Raw genomic sequence first — 20,280 nt, forward strand, 5'->3', positions numbered from 1 at the left:
AAATTAAATAATTGGGGTTCTTTGATATGCCGAATCTAACTGTGTATGTAGATTCTTAATTTTTATACCCCCGCTTTAAAAAAGGGGGGGTATACTGTTTTACCTCTGTCTGTCAGTCCGTCCGTCCGTCAGTCAGTCAGTCCGTCAGTCAGTCCGTCCCATGAAACTTTCGTCACATTTTTCTCAGGAACTACACATCCACCCTTTCTGTAATTTGGTATCAACATTTATATATGTCAGCCACACCGTGTGATGCGTTTTCAGATTCATCACTTGACAACTTCATGTTTACCGAACACTTGTCTGATTTTACACATGATAGCCAAGTTGAAAATTTTCGTCACATTTTTCTCAGGAACTACAATACAAGGATTTCTGAAATTTGGTTTCAGGATTTATATAAGTCAGCTATACCGTGTGATGCGTTTTCAGATTCATCACTTGACAACTTCCTGTTTACCGAACACTTGTATGATTTTACACATGATAGCCAAGTTGAAAATTTTCGTCACATTTTTCTCAGGAACTACAATACAAGGATTTCTGAAATTTGGTTTCAGGATTTATATAAGTCAGCTATACCGTGTGATGCGTTTTCAGATTCATCACTCGACTACTTCCTGTTTACCGAACACTTGTATGATTCTACACATGATAACCAAGTTAAAAATTTTCGTCAAATTTATCTCAGGAACTACAATACAAGGATTTCTGAAATTTGGTTTCAGGATTTATATAAGTCAGCTATACCGTGTGATGCGTTTTCAGATTCATCACTTCACAACTTCCTGTTTACCGAACACTTGCATATTTTTACACTATTAATATTATCCACTTGCGGCGGGGGTATCATCAGTGAGCAGTAGCTCGCAGTTTCACTTGTTGGTCCTGTTTTCAAATTGGTCTACATATTAAGGTCCAAAGGGTCCAAAATTGAACTTTGTTTGATTTCATCAAAAATTAAATAATTGGGGTTCTTTGATATGCCGAATCTAACTGTGTATGTAGATTCTTAATTTTTGGTCCTGTTATCAAATTGGTCTACATATTAAGGTCCAAAAGGTTCAAAATTAAACTTAGTTTGATTTTAACAAAAATTGAATCCTTGGGGTTCTTTGATATGCTGAATCTAAAAATGTACTTAGATTTTTGATTATTGGCCCAGTTTTCAAGTTTGACCAAATCGGGGTCCAAAATTAAACTTTGTTTGATTTCATCAAAAATTGAATAATTGGGGTTCTTTGATATGCCAAATCTAACTGTGTATGTAGATTCTTAATTTTTAGTCCCGTTTTCAAATTGATCTACATTAAAGTCCAAAGGGTCCAAAATTAAACTAAGTTTGATTTTAACAAAAATTGTATTCTTGGGCTTTTTTGATATGCTGAATCCAAACATGTACTTAGATTATTGATTATGGGCCCAGTTTTCAAGTTGGTTCAAATCAGGATCCAAAATTATTATATTAAGTATTGTGCAATAGTTGCAAACTCCATTAGAAATTTGAATTGAGATCAGTTTTGGAATAAGGGAAAGGGGGATGTGAAAAAAAAAAAGGGGGGGTAAATTTTTCTCATTTCAGATTTCATAAATAAAAAGAAAATTTCTTCAAACATATTTTGAGAGGATTTATAGTCAACAGCATAGTGAATTGCTCAAAAGCAAAAAAAATATTTTAAGTTCATTAGACCACATTCATTCTGTGTCCGAAACCTATGCTGTGTCAACTATTTAATCACAATCCAAATTTAGAGCTGAATCCAGCTTGAATGTTGTGTCCATACTTGCCCCAACCGTTCAGGGTTCAACCTCTGCGGTCGTATAAAGCTGCGCCCTGCGGAGCATCTGGTTGTTCATCTATAAGCAATAGGTCAGTTATATTTGTTGAAAGGAAGAATTGTTAGCTGTATGAGTCTGCCTGGCATGGTTCATCTGACCTTGACCTCATTTTTATGGTTCATTGATCAATGTTTATTTTTCTTGGTTAATGTTGAGTTTATGTGACAGTTGTAATAAAGCTTAATATTTAGGACTATCAACATCATATCAATGGTTAGTAAAGAAGGCGAGACATTTCAGCGTGTGCACTCTTGTTTTCAAAGTCAATTATATCTTTTGGCAGGAATGATCCATGTTTTGTACTTTAGTTTTCATTTAGGTAGTTTGTCTTCACATTAACTTGAATATAAATTTCAGTTGAACTATGAAAATAGCTATAGGGTCCGTTAACTGTTGAAAAGTCTCCTCCCCTCTGCATAAATTACTACTGGCCAAATTTAACCAAACTTGACCACAATCATTTTTGGGGTATCTAGTTTAAAAATTGTGTCCAATGACCCTGTCTGCCAACCAACATGGCCACCATGGCTAAAAACAAAACATGGGGGGAAATGCAAGTTTTGTTTTTATTTATTTTAAACCGTTATGAATAGAGAAAATCTGAGGGCAGCAGGAATGATCAGAATGTTGATTTCTACCAATTGTCAATATATGTTATAATTGTCAGACGACTTCCTATAGATAACAAATTTTCCCATTTTTAGCTCACCTGACTTGAAGGCCCCTAGTGAGCTTTTCTCATTACTTGGATTCTGTTGTTAATTTTTACTAAAATCTTTTCATCTGAAACTAGTGGGCTGAACTTAACTAAACTTGACAGGGTATCTAGGTTAAAAAATGTGTAACCCTCCTTGCCAAAGAAGATGGCGGACATGGCTAAAAATAGAACATAGGAGTAAAATGCAAGCTTTGTCTATTATTTGATAATCTTTATAAATGAAGAAAATCTACCAATTGTCCATATATATTAAAAATGTAAGATAACTTGTCATAGAAGTTATTGCCCTTAAAAGAAAAATTTAACCATTTTTTTCATTTTTGTCGATCTTTTATCTTGAAAACTATGATAGATGCAAATTAAAGAAACATTAAATGCAAAAATGATCAGCAAGACAAGTTTTACAATCTTTTTGTGATTTGCCTCATATAATAAAAAAAACTATTATTATATATTATGGTGCCAACAGTGTAGGAATTAAGTACCAAAAAGGGGTCAAAAACAAGCATTTTTGTAGTTTCTGGACAATAATTTGTGTGTAAGTGTATGGATCTCTCTGACATTGTACCACAAAATTCCATATCACAAAAGAAAGGCTGGGATTGAGTTTGGAGTTATTGCCCCATTCATGCAGGAATTAGGGGCCAAAAACAAGCACTTTTTCTAGTTTCCAGACAATAACATATGTTAAAGTGTATAGATTTGTAAGATCTTGACATTTGTTTTGTGTCAGAAACCTATATAATGTCAAAAATTTGATCACAATCCAAATTCATTTGTGCTGCATTCAGTAATAGATTATGGACTACTTGACGATGACATATCAACGGGTGTATATATATTGAATATATACTTCTAAAAGGGGTTTAATCTGTTGCTATAAGTCAGCAACCATTTGATTTTCTGGGGGGGGGGGGGGGGGGGCTATGGTTTTTTTTGGAAAAAAAAGTTTGTTTCCAGTTTTTGGAGAAAAAAATAATTTGTTTTTGATTCTGAGAAAAAAAAATTGTTTGTTTCACCCTCAGCTGCCACTATATGTAATGCTAAAATCGAAAATCAAATGGTTGCTGCCTAACTCTAACTGTTTTTTTTGGCTTTACGGCATCATTTCCTATTATCATCTATATACTAGAACACATTCAGAGCGTAGTTTGAAGTATCATGAAGTGTTGTTGGAAGAATTTTGTAAAATATTGAATGACTGGAGAATTTCAGCAAAAGTATCATAAGTCATCGGTTATTGGGGACAGGAAAATGTTGTTTTTTTTATCCCTCCTCCTTTATTTCCAAAATTCCCAATTTTTGGTTTTCTATCAATTTCAATATGAATATATTACATTTAGTATGTTATGAACATTTATGTAAGGAGCCTGTAATTCAGTGGTTGTCGTTTGTTTATGCATTACATATTTGTTTCTCGTTCATTTTTTGTACATAAATAAGGCCGCTAGTTTTCGGGTTTGGATTGTTTTACATTGTCAGTTCGGGGCCTTTTAAAGCTGAGTATGCGGTATGGGCTTTGCTAGTTGCTGAAGGTCGTACTGTGAGGTATATTTGTTAATTTCTGTGTCATTTTGGTTTCTTGTGGAGAGTTGTCTCAACATGGCAATCATACCACATCTTCTTTTTTTTTTAAATCAATGACTTTTGTAAAAGATTTAATGACTGGAGAATTTCAGAAAAGGTATCAAAATCTCACATGAATAATTTTAGCGCTTATCTGTATATTATGAACATTCATTACTATATAAATATAGTGTATTTACTTTCAATTCTAAGTTTACTAATAGATCAATGGTGGTCATTGATATAGTATACAGACCCTCTCTATTTAATAAACTCTGTGACCGCCGTGGATAGTAAACTTGAAAATGATAGCAGATAGAATTCTAAAAATACACTTTATTCTTAGTTTATGTATGTTCAAAGTATACAGAAAAACGCAAACCCGAAGTCTCCGGAAGTCTAATCAGAGTTAAAATTTCGTCCAATGACGGGACAATATCCGGATACCTTTTTTCTCGTTTTTCTCCAAAAATAACTGAATCTGAATAATCATATGAATGGATGACAAATGATACTATGCACAGTACCTATAGGACACAGAGGCGTGTTGATTAATTTATTGTGGAAAGAAGAGAAGCGACACACAAAATGAGGTCTTCTCGTTTAATAGTATAGATTTTAAAGGAGTGTTTAAGGCTTGACTCCACAGTCTTACTCCATTTATTATAAGTATATATGTATAACGTATCTGAAATATACAAATATTAATGTTTAGGTCAATCAAATCATGTTTTCTATTTTTCTGCATATGATGGAAGAGTCATTTTAAAGATTGGAAAATTCGGCTTCAATACAAATGTGTTCTGATATGATAGTTATGTAACAGTATATGAAACTTGTAATATTTGTACACATCCAATTAATGAGTATTAATGCAAGTTGAAATATGTATTTTACAGATGATCATGAACCAATGAATGGAAGAAATGTAGTTGGTAAGTAGGGATAAATTGTAGCATGGAAATTTCAGATATGCTACAATATTATATCATACAAATGAGGGGAATATATTATTTAACCTGTAGGTGTAATACCACCAAATCATAGTACATCACATACAGTTTCTTACGAAAAAAGTTTGAAAAAAAAATGTTACCTTGAATTTGACAGTTGTGTGGATATTTATCCTACATTTCAGTGCATTAAACAATATTATGTACATTTCTTTGCAAAATCATTGTAATTTCTCCCTAGGAACAAGGTTTTGTCCTTAGCAATGGCAATTTGTTTTTCTATTTAACAAGATTTAGCTTTTGAAAAAAAAAAAAGATTTAGCTTTTGTTGTGTTGGAACAAAAAGACAATTCAAGATTCTCATTGTAAAAAGTAAACTTCAAAGTATATTTCAAACCTAGGATAAAAACAAATACTGAGACATCAACAAACAAAACAGTAATACTACAGACAAACACCAGTACAGGGTAAAGAGCTGTGATGTACAGGTTAGCGCATCAGACTACTAACACAAAGGTTCCTGGTTTGATCCCCACTCCGGGGAGAAAATTTCAGGGACTTAATTTGCAGCTCTCCCTTGACACCATTTGCGAGTATGGTCTTGAAAAACGATGATAGTCCTTTGGAAGGGGACAATAAATGGCTGACCTGTGTTCAGAGGGAGCCATATCGCTGGCAGGTAAAAGACACCCTTTTAGATTTCAATTGATTTAATTAGTTAATTATGTGAAAGATTTTAACTGATTTAGTCATTAAAAGCACTCAGATTCAAGCTTAAATATGAAACATCTATCAAATATGCCAAAAAATGTCACTTTTCAGATGGTTTTTGTCAAAAATGAAAGTGGCCGCATCTGTGTTCATCCTCAACCTGTATATATGATATGTATTATCATCAAATACAACTTACATTTCAATATTAAGAATGAACACGAATGCATCCACTTTTATTTAAGATGGAAACCGTCAAAAGTTTAACTAGAATGCTAAAATTGTGAAGATTTCAGTAATTTAGCATGACTTAATGATGCTAGTACCCGATATATATGCATTGTATTGTCAAAAACAGCCAATATTTATGTAGCAGAAGCATTCTACTTTCCAATGAATAACTAAAAGTTTACATTTAAACAATATTGTAAAACTGCTATATTTTTGGGCCAAAAAGGGGTCTTACTGAACCTGTAACTCCTTTGTAAGGCCAATTAAAATTAATTGATAGATTTTCATCCCCGCCCGCCCCTCTGAAATCGTCCCGCCCCGAATTTTTTTATTTTATTAAATTTACGATTTCCGGATTTCGTTCATTCTCGTTACCGGTAACCGTTAAAATTTCGTTTCATCCTCAAAGCTTCCTGTTTCTAATTTCGGTTTTGTTCCTCAAGTAAATCTAACAAAAATGATTAAGTCGACCTTTCCGCTGCTCTATGATGACAACATCATCTTCCGAGAGTAAAGATTGATAACGAGAATGACGTGAAATATTGGTGTTAAGAGAAACACGCTGTTTCCAAGACTGAAAATCGCGGTATGTCACAAATTTCTGTGATTAGAAAACTGCAGACTTTTTAATTTATGCAATGACTTTGTCTCAGGAAATTTAAACTGTAAATGATACCCAAAGCGCAAGATTCGTGGAAACCATTGATACAGAAAACATGACTGGATTATAGATATTGAAATACAAGCACGAACTTGTCAGATTTATGACCGTTTATTGAATTTAAAAAGTCGACTAACATATGCATTTTATTTATGCAAGCCCTTTGATTTTACCCATGGCTGTCTTTTTATGTTGACAAACAGCAAATGTTCCAATACACCCAAAAAGAGTCATTAAACAACAACTTTTTTTTATTATTAAGTTCATGTTTACATGATAATTATATTTTCATCTTGCATATAAAGTACCAACCCTATTATTTTCAACACTCTCTGAGTTTTCATTTTATTCTGTACTCATAATAATTGTGTTGCATACCAATGCATTTGCTTTATTTTATGGGAATACAAACCATTGTTTAGAAACCCAAATACATTTGGTGTAGGTAGTCTAACTGAAGAGAGTATTTCTCACACGTTTTTGTTGTTAAATTTTTAAAGCCACAATTAGATATATTTATTCAAGGATTTGAAAAATTATGTAAAATTCCTCATACTTTTGTATATAAAAAAGAAGATGTGGTATGATTGCCAATGAGACAACTATCCACAAAAGACCAAAATGACACAGACATTAACAACTATAGGTTAATGTACGGCCTTAACAATACATGATATAAGCTTGTTATTACACTTGCATATATGAAGAACTCGTCACAAAACATGCAAAAGGGTTTCATATGAAATAAAATTTAAAAAATAAAATCCTCCCACCCGCCCCATTATTTTCAAAAATTTGGATGAAAATCTACTAATTAATTTTAGTTGGCCTAAGAGCATAACTTATAAATATTAATATTTTTACGTGTGTAGTCTAATTTTTGCTCGATTTTTAAATTTAGTAAATTGGCATTTTAAGGGGAGGTTACACTGAAATAGGGCACTTTCTGAAGGAATCTACATGAAATTTTGCTATTTTGTATTTTAGCCAAAAAAATGCACGGTTACCCCATCTTTTCTTTTGATATTCTCAAAGCATTTATTAAAAGTTATATTCCTGTAATGAACAAATTCTATCATTTTTAATTTAGACTCCCAATACCACCTTCAACTAAAATAACTTGGTAAAGAAATGCACTTCTAGAGTCATATGTGGAGTAAAACAATGTACCATTACCCTTACCGTGAAATTGCTGGTTACTTAATTTTTGGGATACGATTGCTTTCAAGCAATCTGTAGACTTATACGATTGGCTCAGGTGCAATGCCCTCACGTCAACCGTTTTATTCTAAACATTCAGGAACATCTCAGATTCTTATGATTGTCTTGGTTTAAAAGGTAAAAACAAACAAATGGATTGAACATAAACAACTTTCCTATAATGTTCTTTTCATAATCTTCATGTTTGATATTTCCCTTGACTTATATGCGTGTTTTTAACAACACGGAAAATCAGAATTAAGCAGTACATGTATTTATATTTAGTGTTTTTATAAATTCAGAAACACGTCGGAGGGAATACCCCAGTTGTGATAAAAATGCGGGAGTTCTCTGCATTCCGATAAATCTATTTCTGTCATTTAAGAACTGAAGTGGAGTTTTTGGGATACGATTGCTTTTAAGCAATCTGTAGACTTATACCATTGACTCAGGGCCATGCCCTCACGTCAACCGTTTTATTCTAAACATCAAGAACCATCTCATTCTTGAGATTGTCTTGCTTTAAATTGTAAAAAAAAACAAAAGGATTGAATTTAAACAACTTTCCTATAATGTTCTTCTCAAAATCTTCATGTTTCAATATTTCCCTTGACTTGTATGCATGTTTTTAACAACACAGAAAATCAGAATTAAGCAGTATTTATATTTAGTGTTTTTATAAATTTAGAAACACGTCAGAGGGAATTCCCCAGTTTTGATAACATGCGAGAGTTCTCTAAATTCCGATCGATAAATCTATTTCTGTCATATAAGAACTGAAGTGGAGTTTTCATATATGTCACCGTTATGAAACTGACATTTGATATTGTACTTCCATAAAGAAATGGAGGTCGTTTAATTAACATTTAATATAAGTCCTTGCTACAAATCACAAGTCTATGGTTTATTTAGGTAATAATGCGCATGCGTATAGTTTTCTTGACTTGACGGGGTTTAATATTTTATGATGTATTTAAATGGGTAGTTATTGTTGCAAACTCCATTAGAAATTTGAATTGAGATTGTTGTTGGATTGGGGGAAAGGGCAAGTTGAAAAATAAAATTGGGGGGGGGGGGGGGGGGGTCAATTTTTCTCATTTCAGATTTCAGAAATTAAATCTGAATTTCTTCAAATAATTTTTTTTTTTTGAGAGAGGATTAATATTCAACGGCATGGTAAATTGCTCAAATGCAAAGAAAATAAATTTTAAGTTCATCAGACCATCTTTATTCTGTGTCAGAAACCTATGCTGTGTCAACTATTTATTCACAATCCAAATTCAGAGCTGTATCCAGCTTGAATGTTGTGTCCATACTAGCCCCAACTGTTAAGGGTTTGACCTCTGCGGTCGTATAAAGCTGCGCCCTGCGGAGCATCTGGTTATAGTTTCCAGTCAATTGCAATAACTTGTGTTTAAGTGTATAATTCTCTCTGAAATTATACCTCAAGTTTCCATACTACAAAGGGATGGTTTTAGGGGGTTATGGCTCAAATCATATAGCAATTAGGGGCAAAAAAGGGGAAAAACATGGGGTTTTTTTCTGGTTAAAAATTTAGACAATATAAAAGCATTGTAAGGGAGGTAATCCCAATTTCATTTAAAGGATACTGTTATATATATGTTTGATTACCTCCCTTACACTGCTTAAAAATTATATATTAAGAAATGATGATTGTCTCGAGATGATTAGCTGTAAATTTATTTTTTGAAGTTACTTTTAATTAATATTAATTTTAACCATGACTGTATGTCATTTTATATTTTGATATTTAATGATGTATTTGAATAAGTAGTTATTGTTGCAAACTCCATTAGAAATTTGAATTGAGATTATTTTGGGAATAAGGGAAAGGGGAGGGAAAAACAAATTAGAGAGGAGGAGGAGGGAGTTACAATTTTTCTCATTTCAGTTTTCAGAAAAAGAAAACTTCTTCAAAGATTTTTTTTGAGGGGGTTAATATTCAACAGCATAGTGAATTGCTCAAAAGTAGAAAAAAAAAAAAAAACAATTAAAAACCAATTGTTCAGAGAACAATTGAAAGTCTTTCCACATCAAAGAAATTTTGATAAGATAGTTTCTTCATACTGATGCGATAAATAATGGTTAAATTATATTAATGAGTGATATAAGGGAGATAATATGCTACTTCCGGTGAAATGAATGTCACTTCCGGTCTCATGATAGCTTCTTTCACACTGATTCCAAAAATATATTGTTTCTATATACTTTTGTATTTAGAATGAGAGATAATTGGCCACTTCCGATTTGTTGGAAGTAATTTTTAGTCTTCAATAATCAGTGTATGTATCTATATGACAAAATATATGGATTTTGACAACTTTTCTATGAAAAATTGCAAAAAAGGCTATTTCCGGTTTTCTCAAGGTCACTTCCGGTAGTCATTTTTCAAGGTCATTTGTCACCTAACCTTTTGTACAAGGTCAAATGCCTTTATAATGAACTTAGTTAAAGTTATAATCAAATAACCTCATATCAAGACATTTCAGGGGCACCAACTCCTATAAGATGCCATTAAATTGTATATTACTAATGTGCCATATCTTCATTACAATAAAGCAGACATTTTGCACTTGTTCTTTTGTATGTATCTTTCAAAGTGTCGGAGAAAATGCAAAAACAAGCAAAAGTCAAAATTGAGAACTTGACCTTGACTTTTGACCTTGAACTCATTTTCTAAGTTAGGACCCAGGGGACTCAAATAAAAACATTCTAGGGTTATACAGTTAACGGTTTATGAGTTAAAAAAACATACCGACAAATTTATTTGTTAAAGGTAGAAAACTCCTATAAAATTTCATCGAATCCCTTCGATCCAAATTAGCCAAAAATTTCTGAGGATGTAACGAACAACTTGTAAAAGGAATTTTGTCGCTATCTTTTTTTGTTACGAAGGAGATGCACACAGAAGATAAAAAGTGAATAGGGAGATAACTCTTACAAAGAAAATGGTTTGCCTTAGCAGGGTGAAATTTAAAAGCACATAAACTACACGATACAATATGAGAAATATCTAAGCAACATATTGCGAAACAAACATTTATGGCAAGAACAAAATTTGGCGGAAAAAAAAATAATAATTAAAAACCAATTGTTCAGATAACAATTGAAAGTCTTTCCACATCAAAGAAATTTTGATAAGATAGTTTCTTCGTACTGATGCGATAAAGAATGGTTTAATTATATTAATGAGTGATATAAGGGAGATAATATGCTACATCCGGTGAAATTGATGTCACTTCCGGTCGCATATGATAGCTTCTTTCACACCGAAAATATATAGTTTCTATATACTTTTGTATGTAGAATGGGAGATAATTGGCCACTTTTGGTTTGTTTGAAGTCATTTTTAGTCTTCTGTAATCAGTTTATGTATCTATATGACAAAATATATGGATTCTGAGTCCTTTTCTATGAAAAAATTGCAAAAAAGGCTACTTCTGGTTTTCTCAAGGTCAATTCCGGTAGTCATTTTTCATGGTCATTTGTCACCTAACCTTTTGTATAAGGTCAAATGCCTTTATAATGAACTTAGTTAAAGTTATAATCAAATAACCTCATATCAAGACATTTCAGGGGCACCAACTCCTATAAGATGCCATTAAATTGTATAAGACTAAATTAAGCATATCTTCATTACACTAAAGCAGACATTTTGCACTTGTTCTTTTATATGTATCTTTCAAAGTGTCCGAGAAAATGCAAAAAATAGTCACAATTGAGAACTTGACCTTGACTTTTGACCTTGACCTCATTTTCTAAGTTAGGACATAGGGGCCTCAAATAAAAATATCCCATGCTTACATGGTTAACAGTTGATGAGTTAAAAACACATACCGACAAATTTATTGTGTAAGGGTAGATAACTCCTATATAATATCATCGAATCACTTTGATCCAAATTAGCCAAAAATTCCTGAGGATGTAACGAATAATTTGTAAAAGGAATTTTGTCGCTATCTTTTTTTGTTACGAAGGAGATGCACACACATGATAAACAGTGAATAGGGAGATAACTCTTACAAAGAAAATGGTTTGCCTTAGCAGGGTGAAATTTAAAAGCGCATAAACTATAGGATACCATATGAGAAATATCTAAGAGACATATTGCGAAACAAATATTTATCGCAAGAACAAAATTTGGCAGAAGAAAAAAAAAAAAAATCAGAAGAAAAACAATAAGTCTTTCCACAGAAAAGTGGAAAGACTTAATAATCAGAAGAAATACAATAAGACTTTTCACAAAAAAGTGAAAAGACTTAATTAAGTTCATTAGACCAAATTCATTCTGTGTCAGAAACCTATGCTGTGTCAACTATTTAATCACAATCCAAATTCAGAGCTGTATCAAGCTTGAGTGTTGTGTTCATACTTGCCCCCAACGGTTCAGGGTTCAACCTCTGCGGTTGTATAAAGCTGCTCCCTGCAGAGCATCTGGTATTGCATTAAAGTAACCTCCCTTACAATGGTTTTCTTATAATTTTCTAACATGCAGTGCAAAAAAATAGCTAAAACATGCATTTTTAAAGTTTCCAGACAATAACTTATGTTAAAGTGTATGGATCTCAATGAAATTACACTACAGAGGAAAGACTGGGATGAAGTTTGATGGTAACTGCTCCAAGGGGGATTTAAAAAGTTTAAAAGGGGGGTTCCAATATTTTTTAAACGTTTCATATGTTTTTTTCAACGTTTTTCAAATTTAAAATTTTTCAAAAGTTTCAAGAAGAAATCTTCAATTGCACAGTATTGCTCATGAAATTTGTAAAATCTTTGACCACAATTATTTTGTGTCAGAAACTTATATTATGGCAAAAATTAGATCACAATCCAAATTCAGATAGTATCAAGCTTAAATATTGTGTCCAAATTTGCCCCAACTGATCAGGCTGTGCTTGATGAAGCATTATATTGGTTATTATCTTTAATATTATTAAAGATGAAGATAAACTGTAAACAGCAAAAATGTTCAGCAAAGTAAGATCTACAAATAAGTTTGTATGACCGAAATTGTCAATTGACCCCTTAAGGAGTTATTGCTGACTTTAAAAAATCTTCTTTTTTGAAACTGCTGAATCAATTTCAGACATACTTGGACTTAATAAGTTTCAGAGTATCTAGTATAAACTTAATATTTTATTTCATTTTACGTCAAGAAACATAGCCACTATGGCTAAAATATAACATAGGGGTAAAATGCATTTTTTTTGCTTTAAGAAAATATGACAGATACAAAGAATATTTAAATGGAAATTTTAAGCCACTCATTAATATATATTGAAAAGCAAATATAATCATTGATGAAAGATTTAAGCAAAAAATTACAGGTGAGCGATTCAAGCTCTTGAGAGCTTCTTGTTCAATTAATTTATTGTTTTGATAACCCGAATAATTCAGTCGTTATATTCCGAATCTATGAAGGCTTCATTAACGCCTGAAAGTCTTCCTTGATAAAGACAGTCAACCGGAAAATTCACACTGCTATGCTATATGGGAATTTTGATTGAAGTTGGCAGCTAAAGGAGAAGGAGTTCCGGATGTTAATTGATGTTAAATGATGTAAACTGATGTTAATTGATGTTAATTAATTATTATCGGATTTGTGTTAATTGAACACACGTGTTTGGTAAGACAATTACAAGACAGTTGCACAGACTCATTATCCTGATCACCGCCGATTGGCTCTCTCTCACAGAGAGCAGGCGATGCGGCAAATGATCATAAGGAGTTCAAGCCCTCGTGTGGGAGAAAATCAGACACAGAAAGGGCTTGACTTATTTGAGTTATTGTTTTGATAGAGATTTGTTTCTTCTTTTCGCTAATTATTGATTCAGCCATGTTGGATCTTTGTGACCACTCTGGATTTTGAGATGGTGCAGAATTCTAAGTTGAAGACATATCATGAATCTAAAAATTGTACAGCAAAGTCAGACCTACAAATAAGTCAACATGATCAAAACGGTCAATTGACCCCTCAAGGAGTTATTGCCCTTTATAGTCAATTTTTAACAATTTTCACAAATTTTGTAAATTTTTTACAAATTATTTTCCACTGTAACTACTGGGCCAAGTTTATTATAGATAGAGATAATAGAATTTATGATTCAGCATAAATTCAGTTATTAGTGTAAGCAGTGTGTGTCATTGACCGTTCTACTTTTTGTCTAATGTGGGTGATCACTTATCTGTGTTGTAAGCAGCAAGATCATCGAAGGTTCAGTAAAGTAAGATCAACAAACACATTACCATCACCAAAATACAATTTTGTCATGAATCTATCTGTGTCCTTTCTTTAAAATGCACATAGACCAAGGTGAGCGACACAGGCTCTTTAGAGCCTCTAGTTTTGAAAAAGTTCTTGGTTGAAACTCTTTGGTTTATGACCTTGAAATATAGGTCAAGGTCATCAGTAAATTTGACGTTCTAGATTTTGACCTTTGAACTTGGATATGCTGAATCTGTCCAAATCAGGCTACATGGGGTTCACTGATGTGCTGAATCTAACCTTGTATTTATGTTTTGGATTTATGGCCCTGTTATCACATCAGTACACATTAAGGTTCAAAAGGTCCAAAATTAACTTTAATCAAATTATTTGTGATCTAAGATATGCTGAATCTAACCGTGTATTTAGACTTTGGATTTTGAACCATAATAATTACAAATTGTTTATTTTTTTTACCATATTTATCGTGTGTTGTACACCTATGATATGTGTTAAACACTTAATCACAATCCAAATTCAGAGGTGTATTAAGCTTGAATGTAGTGTCCATACTTGGCCAAACTGTTTATGGTTTGACCTCTGCGGCCATATCAAACTGCACCCCACGGCAAGTTTTATTGTCTTTTGTTCCTTTTTTAGTCCACTACCGACAAAGTTGAAGAGAACTTTAGGTTTACATTCTGTTCATCTTTCTGTCTGTTCATACGTCAGTCCAGAAAATCAGTTTTCCACACTTTTTTCTTTGTTTTTGAAGATATTGATTTGATATTTGATATTATACAATTATAGCCTTTTATATGAGGTCGATACTATACAAATATAGCCTTTGAATGAGGTCGATACAAGGATATATTGACCTGAAAGAAGTATATTGACTGAGGACGAAGTCTGAGGTCAATATACTTCTTTGGGTCGATATATCCTGTATTGACCTCATTCAAAGGCTATATTTGTATAGTATCGACCTCATATAAACTGGCTGCCTTGTCGTCGTCGTCGTCCGAATACTTTTAGTTTTCACACTCTAACTTTAGTAAAAGTGAATAGAAATCTATGAAATTTTAACACAAGGTTTATGACTACAAAAGGAAGGTTGGGGTTGATTTTGAAAGTTTTGGTCCCAACATTTTAGGAATTAGGGGCCAAAAAGGTCCCAAATAAGCATTTTCCTGGTTTTTGCACTATAACTTTAGTTTAAGTGAATAGAAATCTATGAAATTTTGACACAAGGTTTATGACAACAAAAGAAAGGTTGGGATTGATTTTGGGAGTTTTGGTTTCAACAGTTTAGGAATTCGGGGCCAAAAAAGGGCCCAAATAAGCATTATTCTTGGTTTTCGCACAATAACTTTAGTATAAGTAAATAGAAATCAAAGAAATTTAAACACAAGGTTTATGACAACAAAAGAAAGGTTGGGATTGATTTTGGGAGTTTTGGTTTCAACAGTTTAGGAATTCGGGGCCAAAAAAGGGCCAAAATAAGCATTTTTCTTGGTTTTTGCACCATAACTTTAGTATAAGTAAATAGAAATCTATGACATTTAAACACAAGGTTTATGACCATAAAAAAAAAAGGTTGGGATTTATTTCAGGAGTTTTGGTCCCAACAGTTTAGGAATAAGGGGCCCAAAGTGTCCAAAATTAAACTTAGTTTGATTTTAACAAAAATTGAATCCTTGGGGTTCTTTGATATGCTGAATCTAAAAATGTACTAAGTTTTTGATTATTGGCCCAGTTTTCAAGTTGGTCCAAATCGGGGTCCAAAATTAAACTTTGTTTGATTTCATTAAAAATTGAATAATTGGGGTTCTTTGATATGCCAAATCTAACTGTGTATGTAGATTCTTAATTTTTGGTCCCGTTTTCAAATTGGTCTACATTAAAGTCCAAAGGGTCCAAAATTAAACTAGTTTGATATTTACAAAAATTTAGTATTGTGCAATAGCAAGAAATTTTCAATTGCACAGCATTCAGCAATAGCAAGAAATCTTCAATTGCACAGTATTGTGCAATAGCAAGAAATATCTAATTGCACAATATTGTGCAATAGCAAAAAAATTTCAATTGGAGTTATCTTTCTTTGTTCAGAATACATGTAGTAGTTTAATCAACTTAAATCATTGTTTTATACAATATACAATGTATATTCACTTTTACTACCAACTGATAAATTAAAACAATCTTTACCATTCAGTGATAACAAGCACTTTTTTTATATTTTGTGATGTATTTAAATGAGTAGTTATTGTTGCAAACTCCATTAGAAATTTGAATTGAGATCAGTTTTAGAAAAAGGGAAAGGGGGATGTTAAAAAAAATGGGGGGGGATGGTTAAATTTTTCTCATTTCAGATTTCATAAATAAAAAGAATATTTCTTCAAACATTTTTGGAGAGGATTAATATTCAACAGCATAGTGAATTGCTCAAAGGCAAAAAATGTATTTTAAGTTCATTAGACCACATTCATTGTGTCCGAAACCTATGCTGTGTCAACTATTTAATCACAATCCAAATTTAGAGCTGAATCCAGCTTGAATGTTGTGTCCATACTTGCCCCAACCGTTCAGGGTTCAACCTCTGCGGTCGTATAAAGCTGCGCCCTGCAGAGCATCTGGTTGATTATCGGCCCAGTTTTCAAGTTGGTCCAAATCAGGATGCAAAATTATTATATTAAGTATTGTGCAATAGCAAGAAATTTTCAATTGCACAGTATTCAGCAATAGCAAGAAACCTTCAATTGCACAGTATTGTGCAATAGCAAGAATTTTTCAATTGGAGTTATCTTTCTTTGTCCAGAATAGTAGTTGAATCAACTTAAATCATTGTTTTATACAACATACAATGTATATTCACTTTTACTTCCAACTGATAAATTAAAACAATCTTTACCATTCAATGATAACAAGCACTTTTTTTTACATTTTAATATTTTATGATGTATTTAAATGAGTAGTTATTGTTGCAAACTCCATTAGAAATTTGAATTGAGATCAGTTTTGGAATAAGGGAAAGGGGGATGTGAAAAAAATGGGGGGGGTTCAATTTTTCTCATATCAGATTTCATAAATAAAAAGAAAATTACTTCAAACATTTTTTTGAGAGGATTAATATTCAACAGCATAGTGAATTGCTCAAATGCAAAAAAAATATTTTAATATAAAAAAAGAAGATGTGGTATGATTGCCAATGAGACAACTATCCACAAAAGACCATAATGACACAGACATTGACCACATTCATTCTGTGTCAGAAACCTATGCTGTGTCAACTATTTAATCACAATCCAAATTTAGAGCTGAATCCAGCTTGAATGTTGTGTCCATACTTGCCCCAACCATTCAAGGTTCAACCTCTGCGGTCATATAAAGCTGCGCCCTGGGGAGCATCTGGTTAATTAGGTCTTTCCACTTTTCCGTGGAAAGACCTATTGAATTTGTTCTGATTATAATTTTTTTTTATTTTTTTTTTCTTCCGCCTAAATTTTTTTCTTGCGTAGTATTGATGTTTCAAAAGATGTCGCTTAGATTTTTATACGACCGCAAAATTTGAAAAATTTTTCGTCGTATATTGCTATCACGTTGGCGTCGTCGTCGTCGTCGTCGTCGTCGTCCTGCGTCCGAATACTTTTAGTTTTCGCACTCTAACTTTAGTAAAAGTGAATGGAAATCTATGAAATTTTAACACAAGGTTTATGACCACAAAAGGAAGGTTGGTATTGATTTTGAGAGATTTGGTCCCAACATTTTAGGAATTAGGGGCCAAAAAGGGCCCAAATAAGCATTTTCTTGGTTTTCGCACTATAACTTTAGTTTAAGTGAATAGAAATCTATGAAATTTTGACACAAGGTTTATGACTACAAAAGAACGGTTGGGATTGATTTTGGGAGTTTTGGTTTCAACAGTTTAGGAATTAGGGGCCAAAAAAGGGCCCAAATAAGCATTATTCTTGATTTTCGCACAATAACTTTAGTTTAAGTAAATAGAAATCAATGAAATTTAAACACAATGTTAATGACTACAAAAGGAAGGTTGGTATTGATTTTGGGAGTTTAGGTCCCAACAGTTTAGGAATTAGGGGCCAAAAAGGGACCCAAATAAGCATTTTTCTTGGTTTTCGCACCATAACGTTAGTATAAGTAAATAGAAATCTATGAAATTTAAACACAAGGTTTATGACCATAAAAGGAAGGTTGGTATTGATTTTGGGAGTTTTGGTCCCAACAGAATAAGGGGCCCAAAGGGTCCAAAATTAAACTTTGTTTGATTTCATCAAAATTGAATAATTGGGGTTCTTTGATATGCCGAATCTAACTGTCATGACTGTGTATGTAGATTCTTAACCTTTGGTCCCCTTTTCAAATTGGTCTACATTAAGGTCCAAAGGGTCCAAAATTAAACTTAGTTTGATTTTGACAAAAAATGAATCAGTTAGGTTCTTTGATATGCTGAATCTAAAAATGTACTTAGATTCTTGATTATTGGCCCAGTTTTCAAGTTGGTCCAAATCGGGGTCCAAAATTAAACTTTGTTTGATTTCATCAAAAATTGAATAAATGGGGTTCTTTGATATACCAAATCTAACTGTGTATGTAGATTCTTCATTTTTGGTCCTGTTTTCAAATTGGTCTACACTAAAGTCCAAAGGGTACAAAATTAAACTTAGTCTGATTTTAACAAAAATTGAAATCTTGGGGTTCTTTGATATGCTGAATCCAAAAATGTACTTAGATTTTTTATTATGGGCCCAGTTTTCAAGTTGGTCCAAATCAGGATCCAAAATTATTATATTAAGTATTGTGCAATAGCAAGTCTTTTCAATTGCACAGTATTGCGCAATGGCAAGAAATATCTAATTGCACAATATTGTGAAATAGCAAATTTTTTTTTAATTAGAGTTATCTTTCTTTGTCCAGAATAGTAAGCAAGAAATATCTAATTGCAAAATATTGTGCAATAGCAAGATTTTTTTTAATTGGAGTTATCTTTCTTTGTCCAGAATCAACTTAAATCTTTGTTATATACAATATAACATGTATATTCACTTTTTACTACCAACTGATAAATTAAAATAATCTTTACCATTCAGTGATAACAAGCAGTTTTTTTACATCTTAATATTTTATGATGTATTTAAATAAGTAGTTATTGTTGCAAACTCCATTAGAAATTTTAATTGAGATTAGTTTTGGAATAAGGGAAAGGGGAATGTGATTAAAAAAATTGGGTTCAATTTTTCTCATTTGAAATTTCATAAATAAAAAAGAAAATTTCTTCAAACATTTTTTTGAGAGGATTAATATTCAACAACATAGTGAATTGCTCTAAGAGAAAACAAAAATTTTAAGTTCATTAGAACACATTCATTCTGTGTCAGAAACCTATGCTGTGTCAACTATTTAATCACAATCCAAATTTAGAGCTGAATCCAGCTTGAATGTTGTGTCCATACTTGCCCCAACTGTTCAGGGTTCAACCTCTGCGGTCGTATAAAGCTACGCCCTGCGGAGCATCTGGTTGGAATATGATGTCGTATAGTTTATACGCTTTAAAAATTTACAACTGCGTAACAAAATACTTTACGTTGTAAGAGTTATCTCCCCAAACACTGTTTTTCTTGTGGCCACTACTCCTTCGCAACCGTAAAAGATTACGACAAATTTATTTTACCAAATTGCTCATTACTTCTTCAGGATTAGGATATTCATTTGGACAGAATCTATCCGGAGACTCCATATGAAAGTTATTTCCCCTTATGCATTTGATATAAGTGATATGCGTTTCTAACTGGTAAACCATCAGTGATATAGGCCTAGGGTCTTTGGATTTAAGTTACTTGGTCCAAAAAAATGAAAATAAGGTCAAGGTCAAATGTCAACGTTATATTCTAAATTTTGATTTTGGCTTATTTTCTCTTATTTTCAACAACCGTGAAAGATATTGACAAATTATTTTTACTAATTTGTGAGTTGCGACATGTTGTATCTTATAAATTTTGGTTGGAAGGGTGCGTAAACAATAAATGAGAGTTTTCGCCCATCTTATATTTAAAATCATGTCTAAAGTAATATAACTCATTAACCATACATATTACAGACCTAGGGTCTTTTTATTTGAGGTCCTTTGTTGGTGACCTTGAAATTGAGGTCAAGGTCA

The 20,280-nt window shown here is 32.5% G+C and overlaps 1 protein-coding gene across 1 annotated transcript in view; it reads left to right on the forward strand.

Annotated features, from left to right (window-relative positions):
* Positions 1-20,280, forward strand: part of LOC143079325 (uncharacterized) — a 186,801-nt gene that overhangs the window by 149,460 nt on the left and 17,061 nt on the right. Inside the window, exon 9 of the mRNA XM_076254583.1 lies at positions 5,023-5,058. Within this exon, the coding sequence (XP_076110698.1) occupies positions 5,023-5,058 (36 nt within the window). The remainder of the gene's footprint in view (positions 1-5,022; positions 5,059-20,280) is intronic.

Source organism: Mytilus galloprovincialis, chromosome 6 (genome assembly GCF_965363235.1).
Source record: "Mytilus galloprovincialis chromosome 6, xbMytGall1.hap1.1, whole genome shotgun sequence".
NCBI lineage: Eukaryota > Metazoa > Mollusca > Bivalvia > Mytilida > Mytilidae > Mytilus > Mytilus galloprovincialis.